This window comes from Peromyscus maniculatus, chromosome 15 (genome assembly GCF_049852395.1).
Source record: "Peromyscus maniculatus bairdii isolate BWxNUB_F1_BW_parent chromosome 15, HU_Pman_BW_mat_3.1, whole genome shotgun sequence".
Classification (NCBI taxonomy): domain Eukaryota; kingdom Metazoa; phylum Chordata; class Mammalia; order Rodentia; family Cricetidae; genus Peromyscus; species Peromyscus maniculatus.
The window spans coordinates 57,679,002-57,697,164 of NC_134866.1; the positions used below are offsets into that span (position 1 = coordinate 57,679,002).

Consider the following 18,163-nt stretch of genomic DNA (forward strand, 5'->3'; position numbering starts at 1 on the left):
GGCTGATCACTCCTAGTGATATATCCACTACACATTCTTGCACCATCTTATCAGGGATCATTGCAGAAGTGGAGGCAGAAAGATCCTAAGAGCCACAGGAAGTTTGCTGTAAGATTGTGTCTCCTAGAAATGTCAGAGAGGCTGCGTCTATGAGGATCTGCAAAATACCTGCCTAAACAAGACCCTGATGGGTGATGTTGTCTATAAGACCCCCCCCAAAAAGGACATCAAGGAGCATGCTGACTTGGAAGGAACAAAGCTCCTGGGGCCTCAACCCTAGACAAGAACTATGGGCCCGGAGTGGGAGAAATGGTGTTTTCCAGGGGAGTCCCCTGCCCCCAAGTTAGTTATCCAGTAAGCTTTTTAATGTGAGGCTGCATATTATGGGTCCGAGTCAAGCAGATTTTGCTAGTTTGTATTTGAAGTGTTCTCCCAAGCCCATGTGTCAAAGACTTGGTTTCCAGTTTTACATTATTGGAATATGGAAACATTAATAATAAGAGGCAGACCCTAGAGGAAGGTTTTAGTCATTGTGTGGTTCCCAGAAGGAGATTGTAAGACTCAGGTCTGCTCTTTTGCTTCCTGCCAACCGTGAGGAAAACAGCTTCTGCTTTCACTTTGTATACTCTGCCCCCAGAGCACTGGGCCAACCCTGTCTGTCAACTCAGACATTGGGACTGTGTTCTAAAATAACAGTTTTCTCCCTTAAGTCATTTCAGATATTGTGTGATAGTACAGGAAATCTAACTACTGTAGTGTCTTGCCCTGTGTCTCTGTGATCTGACCTGCTAGCTGTTGGTGTTCCTCACAGATCTGTGTCTCTGTGATCTCACCTGCTAGCTGTTGGTGTTGTTCACGGATCTCTGTCTCTGTGATCTCACCTGCTAGCTGTTGGTGTTGTTCATGGATAGAAACTCTAGTTAGTCACCAGTCTGGAGTGGATAAGAAACATTCTGAAGTTGACCTAAAATCTGAAGCTCAGGCTTCAGGAATTATACTGAGTGATTTCCAGATGTGAAGCCAGCCTTGCATTCCAGCGATGGGCTCTGTTTGGGCGTGTCTCATTATCCTTTCACACACTGCAGAGACTGCTCTTACTGTTTTGATGATTTTTATAACTTTCTTCATAACTTTGGCATCTGCTTTGATATGATAATATCGACTTCTTAAAATGGACTGGGAGGTGTTTTCTGTCTGTCCTTTGTGAAAATGGTATGGTTTCTTCTTTGTTTTTAAAACTGTCAGATGTTTTGGTCTTTTTTTTTTTTGGTGGAGTATTCTGAAGTTTTAATATGTTTATTGAGTAGATATAGAACTATTTGTGATATTTTGAGTTGGTTTTGTCAGATTGGATTGTTTAATAAGGAAATTTTCCATGTTTACTACAGTTGTTGAATTTATTGACGTAACATTTATAACTTACATCCCCTGGAAGTACTGGTCTTTTTTCTTCTTCCTGAAGCTCTGCTTAGTGGATTATCACTATATTTATAAAGATATGATCTGTGTTTTCAAGGCTTAGGTTTTAACTAAATTTTCTTTTTATTTATCTGTTTTCACGTGTTCTGGGATTATTCACATTTCTCACTTACATTTAATTTTGTTTCACATTTCTTCAAATGTTTAAGTAATGTCTTAGTTGTAAGGATTCTGTCCTTATTTACGTCATGAGCCAGTGACGGCGTCCCAGCCTGAAAAGCAGGTGGGCCCTCTGTCGTCCCTCTCTTTCCTTCCTGTTCCTTCCTTCAGTCTGGGCCTCTTTCTTCTCCCCCCCCCCCCAATAAAGCTCTAAAAAGGTAACCTGGCTCATGACTCTCCTCCAGCACTCTCCTCCGTTGGCATGGCTACCGTGAGCAGTGCCCTGATTTAACCAATATTAGTTACTTTTTATTGACCATGAAGACACTGTAACCAAGACAACTTGTAGAAGAAAGCATCTAGTTTGGGAGTCATGGTTCAGAGGGTTTGAGTGCATGACCACCATTGCAGGCAGCGGGCAGCGGGCAGCGGGCAGCGGGCAGGTGCTGGAGCATGGGAGCTTAGAGCCTTATCTAAATTAGGAGGCAGAGAAGATGAACTGGGAATGGTGTTGGGTTTTGAAACCTCAAAGCCTACCCCCAGGTGACACATCTCCTCCAACAAGGCCACACCCTCTGCTTCTTCCCAGACAGTTCCAGCAATTGGGGATCAAATATTCAAACATGGTAATCTATGAGGGCCATTCTCATTCAAACCATCACATTCCACTCCCTGGTCCCCATAGGCCTGTAGCAATATTATAATACAGAATGTATTTAGTCCAACTTTAAAAGTTCCCATAGTTCTTCAGTCTTAATACAGTTTAAAAGTCTAAGTCTCTTCTAAGACTTAAGGTAGTCTCTTAATTGTAACCTCATGTAAAATCAAAAAGCAGATTACATACTTCTGGTATACAGTGGCATAGAATATAGATTACTGTTCCAAAAAGAGGAATAGAAACAGTGAGAAAATGCTGGACCAAAGCAAGACCCAAACCCAGCAGGCAGACCCCAACTCCTGTAACTTCATGTCTCATTTCAAGGGGCTTTGCCCTTCTAGTTTTGGTAACTTCTCTCTCTTGGGCTGGCTCCACACTCTGTATGAGGATTTCCCTGGCATATATCCTGCAGCTTCAGTACCTTCAACATCCTGGGGTCTTTAACATCATCCAAGCTCAGTTTTGACAGCTTTACACCAGAGCCTATGTACATGTAACATGAACTCCCCTGCTACAAGCCCAGACTCAGCAGCTTTCCTTAACTGCCAGGGATTATTTCACAACTCTGTATTCTTGGATCCCTCATAACACTCAAGCCACATGGTCAGTGTTGTGAAGTTTGGCTGCACGCCTGGCCCTTTCCTTGAATCTCACTTGCATAAACTTTTCCTTGTAGATGCCTTTTCTCCTATTCGTTTTTATTTGGAGAACTGGATAAGCCAAAGGACACTTTATCCCACCACTTTCTATTATGATTGTAGTTGCTTTTGAGGAACAGAAAATCCCTTAGGCCTTTTCCTTCCATGAATTGCAGGATTAGCTGGGTGGGTTCATTACCTGAGGCTACACTGCCTTCATTTCATTTAGCATCCTCCTCTCCTATGTCCTTCAGCACAGGCCTAGGCTCCAACGTTAGATGTCCTGGAGTTCTTTCATTCTTTAAGATTGTGTTTTATATTTCTTCTTGCCCTACTTGCTCTTTTTCATTGTAGACCTGATAAAAGCAATTACTAATAACTATGCAACAGACTCCATATTAGGCTGTGTCTTAGTTAGGGTTACTGATACAATGAAGAGACACTATGACCACAGCAAAAGCATTTAATTGGGGATAGCATAATCAGGTCTTTCACAGTAATAGCCCACTTCTTGACACCAACTTCTGTCTTAATTATCTACCTTTCTTTTTGAAAGCAGTAAATTTTTGAGATTATAATTTATTTACATTACTCCCTTCCAATTTTCCCTCAAAACTCTGCCATATACTTCTCCCTGTTCTTCTTCAGATTCATGGCCTCATTTTTCACTAACTATTATTATATGCATATATGTATATGTATATATTTATATATTACTAATTATAACTTGTTTATGTATGTATGTTTTCAGTGCTTACCATTTGGTACTTACTTTTCTATTGTTGTGACAAAATATCATGACTGTTATGCCCAGATTGCGGGGACCTCCAAAAGACCACCGTGGAGACAGAATCCCATAAGCAAAAGCAAAGAGCCTTTATTTCAAGGTCTGAGCTTGGTCCCTGTGTCTATCCAGTGCAGCAGTGTGAGCAGAGAGCCCTGAGCCTAGGCAGGGTGGGGTTTTTTATCAAAGCAGAGGGTGGGGTGAGGGGATTTCCAGGCTTTAGGACCCTGATTGACTGACATTTGTCTAGGGGTATCTGTAAAACAAAAACAGGTGTGTGCTAGATGCAGGGACATCTGGCCACCTTATCTAATGGTTGAAATGTTTGGGATGTTCCCCATCCCTAGGTGGATCCCTGGGTGGGGTTAGTTTATGGCATTTCCTGGATCTAGGTGTTGCCTGCCAGTAAGCCTGTCACAGAAGCTGTGTCTGGGCCCCTAAGCCTGTCATGGCAGCTGTGTGGTCAAGCTGTCTTGAGGCCCCCTCCACAATGACCAGTGCTACTTATAGAGGAAAAATTTTAATTTGGGACTCATTGTCCCATAGGGTTAAAAGCCATAACCATCATGGTAGGGTGTATGGCAACAGGCAAGGATGACACTAGAGAAATAGCCGAGAGCTTACATGGATCCACAAGTGAAGACGAGACAGAAAGAGCTACATTGACCTTTGAAACCTCCAAGTTCACTTCCAGTGACACACTTCTTCCAACAAGACCACGCCTTCTAATCCTCCCCAAACAGTTCCACCAGCCGTGGACCAAGTGTTCAAACATGCAAATCTCAGGGCGCCTTCTCATTCAGCCACTGCAGGTGATTTATTCAAGACTTCTTACTTGGGAAGACATGGACCTGACTTGCTGCACTCTGAATTCTTCAGCTTTAGGAAGCAATATGCATTCATAGAAATTTCACTCACAAGTTTGAATTTTGATCGTTTCTCCAGCTAGCTGTAATATGTATTATGCTAATAGCTGTCATATGTTGTTTAAAGAGACTCTGGGAGTAAAGAAGACTTTCTTGTCCCAGACTCCAGCATTTCTATTTCAAGAGTGCCCCTTAACTTCCTATCTCAGGGCAGGCTGATCCCTAACTCTGTAATAGGCAGAAAAGAAAACAGCACACTGCTAAAGGTGTTGCAAACATTGCTACCTTTACAACAGCTGGAAGGCAAACTTTCCAGTCCAGGTTGCTGTTGTTTATCTTGTAGCATGAAAACATCGCAGTGGGAGCGAGGAGCCAGAGACTCAGCCAGAGACGCGAGCATGACCGGCTCCTGCCCGTGGTGTTCTGTTGGATGCTGGGATGTGATTTGATGATGTCTTGCTGCCTGTGGCGTTCTGTCGGGTGCTGGGATGTGATTTGATGACGTCTTGCTGCCTGTGGCGTTCTGTTGGGTGCTGTGATGTGATTTGATGACGTCTTGCTGCCCGTGGCGTTCTGTTGGATGCTGTGATGTGATTTGATGACGTCTTGCTGCCCGTGGCGTTCTGTCGGGTGCTGGGATGTGATTTGATGACGTCTTGCTGCCTGTGGCGTTCTGTTGGATGCTGGGATGTGATTTGAAGACGTCTTGCTGCCCGTGGCGTTCTGTCGGGTGCTGGGATGTGATTTGATGACGTCTTGCTGCCCGTGGCGTTCTGTCGGGTGCTGGGATGTGATTTGATGACGTCTTGCTGCCCGTGGTGTTCTGTTGGATGCTGGGATGTGATTTGATGATGTCTTGCTGCCCGTGGCGTTCTGTTGGATGCTGGGATGTGATTTGATGACGTCTTGCTGCCCATGGCGTTCTGTCGGGTGCTGGGATGTGATTTGAAGACGTCTTGCTGCCCGTGGCGTTCTGTTGGATGCTGTGATGTGATTTGATGACGTCTTGCTGCCCGTGGCGTTCTGTCGGGTGCTGGGATGTGATTTGATGACGTCTTGCTGCCTGTGGCGTTCTGTTGGATGCTGGGATGTGATTTGAAGACGTCTTGCTGCCCGTGGCGTTCTGTCGGGTGCTGTGATGTGATTTGATGACATCTTGCTGCCTGTGGCGTTCTGTTGGGTGCTGGGATGTGATTTGATGACGTCTTGCTATCTAATGCTTTCTCTATTGCTGCTTGGGATTTGTTCCTTTAGTCTCACTTGCTAGATGCTCAAGAAACTCACTCACTTGAAATCAAAATATGGTGTCATAGATCACCATCCACGTGGAAGACCATCATAATATGTGTGGTTCTAGGTGGTAGTACTGAGCTCAGCTCCCAGTCAGCCCTTGAACCACTGAACATCCCATGCTGTGTGGTGTGCTGTGTGCTGAGCTATGGTGATTGAAAGTTTGATACAGTCAGGGCATTTTCAACTTAGGATGTGTTCAACTTGTGGTCAGTTTGTTGAGATGGACTTCATTGTAGGTTAAAGGGTATCTATATGAGAATTTAATGCCATTTCCCTGTGTACACTGTGTTAAATTCCATAAGTTCTAGACAGTGCTCTGCTTCAGAGATATAGCCCAGCAGATTCTGATGTATTGTTTGTCATTTTCATTCAGATAGTACTTTGTAAAATTTGTGCAACTTATTTTTAAACTCAGAATTTGCCTTAAAATGTCATTTATGTTTAATAATTGAATTGGGGCTTGTATTGGAGTTTTCTAGCAGAACAGAAATAGTAGAATGAAGCTATATATCATCTATCTGTCTATTTGTCTACCTACCCATCCATCCATCTACTCCCCACATCCACCCATCTTGCTATCTCTGTCTGTCTGTCTGTCTATCTATCTTTTGGGTGTTTATTAGAATGACTTACTAGTTGTGGTTCAACTAGTCTAACAATGGCTGTCTACCAACAGAAAATCCCAGAATCTAGTAGTTGTTTGGTCCATGAGACTGGAGATCTCAGCTGGTCTTTGGTATACACAGGAATCCCAAAGAAGTAGGTTCTAATGCCAGTGAAGGAATGAACTTGCCAGTGAGAGCAAGGGCAAGCAGGCAAAGCAAAATCTTCCTTCTTCAATGTCCCTATTATAGGTGGCCACCAGAAGATGTGGCCCGCATTAAAGGTGGATCTTCCCACCTCAAAAGATCTGGATTAAAGGTGGGTCTTCCCACTTCAAATGATTTAATTAAAAAAAAAATCCTTCACAGAGTTTTTAGTCAATTCCAGATGTAGTCCACAGGGGTGGCTTATGGGATGGTCAATGAGTAGAGTTGCTTATACACAGGCCTATTTATCTGGATCCCACAAGGTGGCAGGAGAGAACTACTTGAGGGAGTTGTCCTCTGACCCCATACACTTGCCTCTGTTGCTGTGCTCTCCCATGCTTCCCTACCTTCCCAGAAGTCCTCCTTTTTTCTTGTTCTCTCCCTTACCTACCTCCTTCCTGTCTCCCCCACTAAGTAAGTAAAAAAAAAAAAAAGTAACAGTTGTTTATTTATTGTTTGTTTGTTTGTTTGATTCAGGGTCTCACTGTGTAGCCCTGTTGGCTTGGATCTTATTATGTAAACCAGCTTTCCCTGAACTCACAGAGTTCCCCTGCCTCTGCTTCTGTTGGGATTAAAGGAGTGCACTATCATGTCCAGCTCACAATTGTAGATTTTTGCAAGAGATTTTCTTCATTGAATTTTAGATTATTGTTATTGTAGTTGAAGACTTGGTTTATATGATTTCAATCCTTTAAAATTCACTGGGCTTATTTTATGGCCTGGGATATCAGCTATTTTTGTGACTGTTTTCTGTGCCCTTTACAGAGGTATTGAATTGCCTAAAGCATGCCTATTCATTAGATCGTGGTTCAGGTCTTGTTTAGGCAGCCACACTATTGAGGTTTTGTGTGAAGTTTTCCTGTCATTTCTGGGAGACATAATGTCATAGCAGTCTTTCTGGTCCTCTGGCTTTTCGAATCTTTTTGCCCCTTTTCCTGGACATTCCCTGAGCCTTAGGTGCAGGAGCTGTGTTGTAGTTCTGTCCTTTATTGCTGGGCTCCACATGATCTGTTGATCTTTGCATTATGGCCTATTGTGGTGTTCTGTAAAGAGAAGCCTCTTTGATGATGGACGAGAGCTGCGCTTACCTGTGGGTGTAAGGTTTAGAATGCGGTTGGGTCTAGTAAGGTGGCGGTGGTAGGTTCACTTCTAAGATTTGTAACCCCACTAGCCCCAGGTAGTTGACTGAGTTTCCAGTGACTGCTGAGAGAGGGTGAATTCGTATTTCTCAGAGATTGGCTATCCAGTACCAAGTGGTTAGCCATGAAATCCTGTGCACACAACCCATTCTAAGTGGCTCAGATATATTTATATATTTATGTAGTGATCTCTGTAACCACGATAAGAAAGAGACAGGGAGTGAGAGAGTGAGATGGAAAGGGTTAGAGGGAGGGGACATAGGAGAGGCTGGAGGGAAGATAGGGAAGGTGCAAGTGATTTAGTTATATTGTAATTTAAAATTTAGTCAAAATAAATAATGAATACTTGAAGCATAAAAAGATGTTAAATGGCTATTTAGTGGACTATGTAAAAGTAAATTAGGTCGAATTGATACTTTAAAGTCTTTTATGCCTTTATCTGTTTTCTGTGTTCTTACTCTATTCAGTAGTATGAAAAGTATTGAAACCTCCAGCTTTAACTATGGATTTTTTTTCTTTCTAGTTGTTTTAGTTTGTTCTGTTTTTTTTTTCCCCCAGCATTTTCACTTGGTACAAATACATTTAAGATTATTACACGCTGCTGAAGAATTTACCCTTCCTCATTATGACATACATGTCTCTAGTTCTCTTATTTGTTTGGATTTTTACCTCCTTGGAGTGTACCTTTTTAGTAGTAATATGGCAACTACAGATTAAATTTTGATTAGTGTTTATATGTGTTAGCGTTTCTAGTCCCTTTAATTTTCTTTGTCTTTTTGTGTTGCTATCATATATGTAACTCTTGCATTTTGTTGTGAAATTGCTTTTTATTTGGGGTGTTTAGGACATTTATTTATGTGTCTGTCACTGTGTACATTGTTTCCCTTTATTGTACTGGTGTACCATCTGTTCTCCATTCAGCTTGTGCTTTTTTCCTGCTTTCACTTGACTTGCCCCCCCCCCTTTTTTTTTAAAGAAGAGTTGACTTTTAGAGCAATTTTAGAGTTATAAAAATTGAGGAACAATTTAGTCAAGGTTTTCCAGAGAAGCAAAAGTAATAGAATTTTATACCCACAGAGTTATGTATCACTTAAGACCAGGAAATGTGTTGTTAGGCAGTTCCATGGTTGTGTGATCATCGGAATGTATATAAACAAATCTATATGGTATAGCCTATTCCATACTTATTGTTTATGGTATGGACTGGTACATGTGGGGGTCTATGTTTGAAGTGATATAGTGATGACTCAACATGTATGTGTACATATGTGCATATGTATATGTACATTACATGGAGGGTAAGTGAGAAGGGGAGGGAAAGAGAGATGGGGAGAGGGGAACAGAATGAGTGTAGGGCACCATGGTAGCTTGAAATTCAGATAAAAGTTGATAATACAGTCTTGATTCTGAATTCATAAGAAAGCCTTCAATTTATTGGATATAGTTCACTTATGTTATTGATCCCAGATTTATGGATTAAAAGGATACATCTAACGAGACAGCTGTGGTGCATGCCTTTTAATCCCAGCACCAGGGAGGCAGAGGTAGGCGGATCTTTGTGAGTTTAAGGCCAGCCAGGTCTATAAATTAACTTCTAGGTCAGCCAGGGATGTTACACAGAGAAACTTTGTCATGAAAAATGAAAAAAACCCAAAAAAGATACATCTAAAAATATCTTTATGGTAATGTTTAGAATAGTGTTTGATCAAACACCTGGCCCTCATAGATTGAAACATAAAATTAATTCTTATAAGCAGATAATAGAGTTGCCATGTCTAACATCTCTCAGTCACACAATTTTCCCTATTATTAATGTCTGGCATTGCTTTTGCACACTTGTAGAATTTATGCATCAGTGGTCTACATTGTTAGAGTTCATGACATTACTGCAGTTTATTTTAATTTGTTTATTGTTGTTTTTGTTACTGTTATTTTTACTGACCGTGGATTCTAGGGCCTTTTGAATGCTAGGCCAGTTTGTGCCATTGTGCTGTATATCTAGCTTAGAGTTTCCACAACTTTTATTGATTACTGTGCAGCCTGGGTTGGTCTTGAATTCCTGATCCTTCTGTCTCAAACTTCTGAGGCAGTGTGCTCAGATCCAAGGTATCATTAAATACTCTGTTGGTAAAATATTATAGGGTTGGAACAGAGAAGATCCAAGATAAGCATGGTGTGCCTGGTAACAATAGGAAAGGAAGATGGTCTCTCAAGATGTGTGCCAGTGTAGAAGATGACCAGTGATGTGTGCCAGTGTAGAGGATGACCAGTGATGTGTGCCAGTGTAGAAGATGACCAGTGATGTGTGCCAGTGTAGAGGATGACCAGTGATGTGTGCCAGTGTAGAGGATGACCAGTGATGTGTGCCAGTGCAGAGGATGACCAGTGATGTGTGCCAGTGCAGAGGATGACCAGTGATGTGTGCCAGTGTAGAGGATGACCAGTGATGTGTGCCAGTGCAGAGGATGACCAGTGATGTGTGCCAGTGCAGAGGATGACCAGTGATGTGTGCCAGTGTAGAGGATGACCAGTGATGTGTGCCAGTGCAGAGGATGACCAGTGATGTGTGCCAGTGTTCCTTACTTCAGGAGATAGAACATGACTCCTTTGCTTTCACCTAAAAGTTGGTGGGACTCAGTCACTTCTAGGGATGGACCATGTGAAGGAAAAACTGACACTGTAGTGGAGAAGCCTGCCAAATAGCACCTCATCCAGCTGATGAAGAGTCATATCATCAGTGATGTTTTATACATGTCGTATTCTCCTTGACATGTGGTAGTGACTGTAGTCATCTCTGACAAAATGCTTAGCTTTAGTACAGTGTTCTGGGTGGACAGACGAACTGTGGTGATGTAACATAAGGTCATTAGGGGAAATTGGGCTAAGGGAAGACAGACACTGTGTACCATCTTTCAGATTTTCCATCAGTAGAAAGTGATTCCAGAAACAAAATTTGAATATTTGGCTTATTTTAGAAAGCAGCTTTTGGGCCGTTTTTGTTTGATTTGAGACAAAAGTTTCCTTGAGTAGTCTTGGCTGCCCTAGAACTCACTATACAGATCAGGCTTGCCTCAGACTCCCTCGTACATACCTAGTGCAGGGATTAGAAGCATGCCCCACCACACCTGCCTGGTCACCTTTCTTGATTTGTGAAATCCAGTATTGAAAAGAATAGAAACAATTTTAGTATCAACCATGCATTTTTAGTCAACATGCCTCATTTTAATATTTCTCATAAAATGGATTAATATATAGTGGTATCAGTTTTGTGTTTACAGTGAGTTCTTTTATTTGCAAACCATAGCTCATTTATATGTAAAACTTAGTGGCCATTGAAATGTCACATTCATTCTGAAACTCTGAAACTGTAGACTAAGGTTAATGAGGTAAAAACAAATAGCTGTTCTGAAGGGGGAAATGTTAATCCTTTAGTAGATTATTTTGAGAGTCTGCGTTATGATTTCTTGAGGGATTATAATTTGGAAATTACTTGTTTTGATACTGTGTTAGATCAAAATATAGCATTTTTGGAACTTAAATTTTAATAGCATTATCAGTTAAAATAACATAAAACTAATCTAGTAGAATAAAGGAATACTTTAAAGCAATTTAAAATGCAGTCTTCAGTTGTATTCTCTATGAACAATGAATCTAAGTAAGTTTCATATAAGTTTCTATCACTTCTTTTCTAGATTTGCTGTCTAGGATCGATTTGGATGAACTCATGAAAAAGGACGAGCCACCTCTTGATTTTCCTGACACACTGGAAGGATTTGAATATGCCTTTAATGAAAGTAAGTGCTATATATTATACATACATATATGCGTATGTATAATTTACTTCACAGTGTTTATAGAATCACAGGAAGCATATTACTCTTGAATATCTAACTAGAATATTGCAGGATTTTTGGGAGATTATGACTTATCTTTGCATAGTAAAATCCTTCACTCCAGTGAAAGAATCAGGGAACAGTTTTCTCTAGTTAGCAAGCCACATAAATTAATAGACATAAATTTGACTTAGTTTATACATTTCAACTTTGAGCATTCTCCTCTGATATCTAACTGAAAACTCCTAATTGAATTACATAGAAAGGTACATTCTTTAGCTGGCTGTTTGAAATGAGATGACTGGCAGTCGTTATATGGAGCAGTATTTTAAAGCAGAGTACCCAGGATTCCATTATTCTTCAGGGAAATATTTGTTTAAAATCTTTTTAAGTTTGGGATAAAATAACCTTTATACCTGAGTTGTTGGAAAAGGCATCATACACCCACCATACACTATTATCTTTGAAGGCTTTTGCTGTTGTGGGCAGGTAGCATGAAGTTGTCATTTCCATCTGTTGCGTTATAGCTCTAAATTGGTGATCACTCATCACTGTTCTTGCGAGACCCCTTTATAGTGTCCCCCCTTGCACTCATAGATGTAAGGGGCTTCTTCTGCCCATGTGTTCTTGAGTGCTCAGTGAGTTTAAAGAGAAGACAATAGAAACTTTGATCACTTTCAGATATTATTTTTTTTATAAAAAATGCTTTATGACAAAACATGTATAAATAGTATTATTTTGCCTGTTGAGGGGAAGGATTAAAGCAATTGGCCAGTGGGCTGTTTGTCTTCTGATTATCAGAATTTTTCTGTCGAAAGCAAGGGGGATGGTGGTCTGTCTTTTTTCATTGTAAATAGACTGAATTAAACCTTTTAGTAAATAGAGACCAATGTTTTCCACGAGGAGTTTTTTATGGACAACTATGATATAGATGTTTGATTGAGCATTGCTCCTGTTAAACAAACCTATTTTTTGATAGATGAGGCACATTTCAATGAAGAAACACAGCACTTTAATTCTTTAACACAGAGAATGGGACTGTTATGACGAAATACTTACTGGTGTGTGAGGAGCCCTATTTGAACCTTATTTGCCTGGGTCAGGTAACCCAGTCCAGTGAGAGAGAAATGTGGGTAGAGGGATAGCCTGGACGTCCTGGGCTCACGCCGCTTTACCTGTTGTAGCTTGAATGCATGCAGGTCCCGGCGCTGTTAATAAAGCTTATTAATCTTCATCAGGGAAGCCCTGTGATTGGAGGGAGCCTGATTGGATAGTTTAAGCTGGTGTTAGCTCTCCTCCTCCTCCTCCTCTTCAGTCTCCATTAATAGCTTCTCTTCGGGCCTAGTAGAAAAGTGTTACTCAGAGTTCTGAACCCCATACTCTAGGTAACCCCACAGTGCATTATGTCCCCACATCATTCTAGACCTTATTGTCCGTATACATAACAGATGGCAGCTTTACACTGCTGACTTTCTTTGATTCTTGTCTAACTTTCTGAAAAGTTGCTTAGATTTTCAACATTTGTACTTAGGTGGCCTCTAAACTTCTTCAAGCCTGGACCATGCTTATGGCATTGTCTGGTAGCAGTTCTTATCCATAGTGCCCTTAAAGTAGTGTCAGTTTACTTGAAAATATTGAGATGAAGATGAGGACTAGGGACCATTCTTTTATACTGTTAATAGGTTTATGTCATATTGGCATTTGAAGACAAAAATTTAGGGAGAAAGCAAGTATTTAAGACAGTTTTTTTTTTTTTTTTTTTTTTTTTGGTTTTTCGAGACAGGGTTTCTCTGTGTAGCTTTGCGCCTTTCCTGGAACTCACTTGGTAGCCCAGGCTGGCCTCGAACTCACAGAGATCCGCCTGGCTCTGCCTCCCGAGTGCTGGGATTAAAGGCGTGTGCCACCACTGCCCGGCTTAAGACAGTTATTTTTATCAGACATTATTTATTGTTAAGTTCCATATTATTTAAAATATATTCTAAATCATTGAAATATTGCTTGTTGTCTTTTAGAGGGGCAGTTAAGACACATAAAAACTGGGGAACCATTTGTTTTTAACTACCGAGAAGACTTACACAGGTGGAACCAGAAAAGATACGAAGCTCTGGGTGAGGTAGGTCAAGGATATCGCTGTTTTGCATTTTCCAATTTGAAGGTTGAGGTATGACATAGATATTGTTTTAGTGCATTTTCCAATTTGAATTACCTGGAGCATTGGTTTGGAAGGTTCAGCAGTCCACATGCTCTTTTTATAAAAAAAATGACTTTTAAAATGCTTTTTCTTCTTTGTATTTGGTAATGTCAGTCATTCACTAGAAGCACATTCTTAATTTGAAAGCTTCTGCTTATACTGAATGTCCTTCATATGACTTTGGTATTTTCCAATAAGTCATCTACATGGAAAAAGAAATTCACGCCAAATTTTACCCTCTTTGGGTAATATTTTTAAAAGGTTGAATATTCTACTGTGCCAGGAAAATGAGGCTTACTTTTAAGTCTTTATTTGTGTTATGATCGCTATTAGGATGGCAAGATTAACTCACCCTTCTTTCCCTTTGGATTGATAGCATAGTTGGCCTTCTAAAGTTGGGCATCTTACATGGTCTCACCAGAAGAAAAGTGCCATTTGTCATTTTGGTGAATGTTTATCAGCTGAATATTTTACTTATTCAATATCACATATTTTTAGTAAAACATAGTTAGATACATTTGTTTAATATGTTACTAGACAACTACTTTTTTTCCTAAGGAAAAGCAGGAATTTTTTTATTTATATTGGCCTTTTAATAAAGTAGTAAAAAATATATTCTTTGGTTAAAAAATAACATGGAGGACATTGTGTAGCAAGAAGAAATCAAATACGGTGAAACATTTTTTCTTATGTCTCTTGCATTTCTGCATGTCTGAGCAGAAGTTTTGACTTTCTGTTCTACAGTCTCTTTACAGGGACATTGTATTATGTTCTTGCAGGCTTTAAGGGTGGAGAGGATTGTGTTCCCTTCCAAGACACTCAGCAGATTTGTGTCTACTCAAGATAATAAAGACAGTCTCCCCGTCTCTACAGTGGTAGCCAAGGTGGCGGGCTTACTTGTGGACTTCCATGAGACCAGATTGGCTAAGCTTGCCTTGCCTTAGCATTTCCCTGTGTTCAGTGTTCACCTGTGCCTGTCCGTCATGAATCTCAGGGATCTGAGAGGGAAGAGGAGTGGATGAGTATCTGAAGCTCCTGCCGCCTGTTTTGTGACCCAGTAGTCTGGTTCTTATGGCAGCAGCGTGAAGACTGTGCAGGCTAACGTGGTTTTTGGGGACTATGTAATTTCAGGGTTAAACCTTCGTCACTTCCACTTTTTTTTTTGAGGTAATATAATTGCATCATTTCCCTATTTCCATTCAAATCCTCTTATGTATCTTCTCTTGCTCTTTTTCAAATTTATTGTCTCTCTTTCTTAATTGTTGTTGCATATATTCTTGTTTAATAGTTGTGATTTAAATGTATTCAGAGACCAGAATAATTTCTGCTCACATTAAAGTGCTTGCCTGTTTTCCACTTGAATTATATACTGCAAACTGATAGTGTTTTCCTTATAAAATAACTGAGCTCCAGGGGCTTCTGTGCAAGGTCCAGAGAGGCCTTTAGTAACTAAGGGTGGTCCCCCAATAGATAGCAAGCAAGAACTGTTTCTCATTCTTACCATTGCAGTACATGGGTTTTACCAGTCTGTTGGAAGTAGACGTTTTCTACAGTCCCCAGTTAAGAGTACAGCTGATAGCCGGGCGGTGGTGGCGCACGCCTTTAATCCCAGCACTCGGGAGGCAGAGGCAGGCGGATCTCTGTGAGTTCGAGGCCAGCCTGGACTACCAAGTGAGTTCCAGGAAAGGCGCAAAGCTACACAGAGAAACCCTGTCTCGAAAAACAAAAACAAAAACAACAAAAAAAAAAAGAGTACAGCTGATAGACACTTGGATTCTGAAACCTGTAGTAGAGAAACGAATAGAACCCACCAAGGCTTCCGTTGTAATTGCGTGTGTGTGTACATGTACTTTTGCGTGTATGTGTACATGTGTTTGTAGGCGCATGTGAGCATGCTTGTGGAGGCTAGAGGTCAACGATGGATGTCGTTCACAATTGCCCCCCAACTTAATTTTGAGACAGAGTCTTCCTTTGAACTTGGACCTGATTGACTTAGTTAGAATGGCAGGGCAGTGATCTCCAGGGCTCCACTTGGCTCTGCCTTCCCAGCCCTGCAATTACAGAGATGCCCAGGGTTTGTTATAAATGTTGAGATACTAAATTGTGTTGTTTAATTTGTAAACCAGTAATAGAGCAGCAATATATATATGTCTCAACGAAATAATTGATTCAGATAAGGGTCATCAATTATTGTTAATCCCTTTAGAGCGAGTGTGTATAGTAGTAAGTAAAGCATCATTTTATAGATTTCCTGCGATTATAAGAGTGAAAAATGCAACTTTAAAGTAGAGCTCTAGCTGTCAATCTCCTTAAGAAAACAGTTAGGAAGCACTAGTATATGAATATAAACAAGAATACTTACAATTGCCAGGAGGCTCTTGTCTCAAAAACTAATACCATGAAGTTTTAAAGCAGGTACTCTGTAGGAGCATTTGGGGAAGACTGTTAATTTCCTTTAGTGAGATAAAGACAATTATGATAATGTAGGCGAATGTACTTATTCTTAGGAGATACACATAAACTATTTAGGGAGAGAGTCATGATGCATGAAGGTTATTTTTAAGTGCTTCTTTAAAAAGAGGGAAAAATACAAAAATAAAAAGAAGCCTAGCTGTATTTGGAACAGTTATCCCAGCACTTGGAAGGTTGAGGCCACAGACTTGTTACTTCAAGGCCAGAGACTCTGTCTTAAAAAAAAAAATAAATAAATAAAACAATGAATTTAAAAAAGCCTACGTGGTAAAATGTTAACAGTTTTTTTAGTAGAGTACAGAATGATAAGTATAAAGTTGTTTATGCTACTACTCTTTGCTTTTTCTGCATATCTGAAAGTTTCAAAATTAAATACTAAGGGAAAGGATTAAGATACGGAAATGGGAAGAAGGTTCTGGTTTTGTGAGTGAGACTAGCTCATTGGCACTGATAGCTCTTACTTACTTCTTGCATAACGCTGTTTTCTGTTGTACTCCTCCAATACTAGGATTTGGAATTGAGTAATCCTTTGGCATGCTGAATCCCCAGCATTTTATGGGGTTGTATTTGTATAAAACTTGTATGATCTTCCTGTCTACCTTAAGTCATCTCTTGATTTCTTTTAACATTAATGCAATATAAATGCTGTGTAAGAGTTGTATGATGTCGTTGAGGGAATGATGACAGTCTAAATGTTCAGTCCAGGTACAATGAAGAAACGTTTGGAGGCTGGTAAACCAAGTTTATAAGTGCAGAGCACAGTTTTCTCTGGGGTGAGAGCCTCGCTCTAGCCATTTATCTTTAAAGACTGTGCTTAGACTGGAGTAGTGGCTCAGTAGGTCAGAGCACTTTCTGTTCTCACAGAGGATCCAAGTGTGGTTTCTCAGCATCAGTATTAGGTGGCTCCCAGCTGCCTGTAATTCCACCTCCAGGAACCCAGAGATTTTCCCTGGCCTCCCCTGTTACTGGCATGTCCCTTCCAGTGTACGTGCATGTCCACGTTCACACAGATTAACCCAAACCTGAAAAAGAAGATGATTTCTTTATTTCTGTTGTGCTGGGAGTCAAAGGCAGGCCCTTACCGATGCTTGGCGAATAGTCAGCCACTCAGCCACATCCCCTCCCTAGTTTATTCTATTTCTGTTGTTGTGCCCAGATCGTGACCCCCAGAGAGACCACCAAAGACGAGCATGCCGGAATACAAAAGCAAGGTTTAATTCCGGATATCCAAAAGCAATACAAGCCTAGGCAGGGACTTCGTCCAGTACATCCAACGCAGTGGAGGCTGGAGGAAGTGCTCACCTATCTGCAAGCTCAGTTTTTAAAGGGAAAAAAATCACAAGGTTACATCATTTAGGGGTGCTAGTATGGGTACAATTCTGATTGGCTCGCTTCTAGGGGCTTTCTAGAAATCATGGCTTAATCTTACTTTAAGGGAGTGTTTGCCCGCCACCATTTCTCATTGGCTGCCATCAGGTGGGGGCATTTCTGTGGTCAGTTACCCTGGAAACCAGGGAGAGGACATTCCATAGTCCAGCAGGCATTACCTCATGACTACCTTGGGACTCTGTACTTTTGCACTTCCTGGTTTCTGGAATCTGAACTGACTTGTTTCAGTAACTATTGGCCTATTTCTAGAAGGAGAAATCTTAGGCCTTAGTTTTTGGGTGAAAGCATTTTGGTCTTGTTTCTGAAATGGCTCATTTTGGTCTCACACTATAGAGATCCCTTTTCTTTTTTTCCTTTTGTGTTGGCTAGCTTTATGTCAGCTTGATACACGATAGAGTCATCTGAGAGGAGGGACCTCCATTGAGAAAATGCTTCCATAAGATCCATAAGGCAGACCTATAGGACATTTTCTTAGTGGTGTGGGAGGGCTCAGCCCATTTTGGGTGGTGCCAT

The 18,163-nt window shown here is 40.8% G+C and overlaps 1 protein-coding gene across 12 annotated transcripts in view; it reads left to right on the plus strand.

Moving 5' to 3' along the window:
* The window catches only part of Arb2a (ARB2 cotranscriptional regulator A), a 448,678-nt gene that overhangs the window by 40,526 nt on the left and 389,989 nt on the right, over positions 1-18,163 (plus strand). For all 12 annotated transcript variants that reach the window (XR_013044776.1, XM_076552005.1, XM_076552006.1 and 9 more), the window contains 2 exons: positions 11,458-11,559; positions 13,611-13,711. Coding sequence is in view for 11 of the 12 variants with exons in the window: in XM_076552006.1 (XP_076408121.1) it covers positions 11,458-11,559; positions 13,611-13,711 (203 nt within the window). In the remaining variant the exon portion in view is untranslated. The remainder of the gene's footprint in view (positions 1-11,457; positions 11,560-13,610; positions 13,712-18,163) is intronic.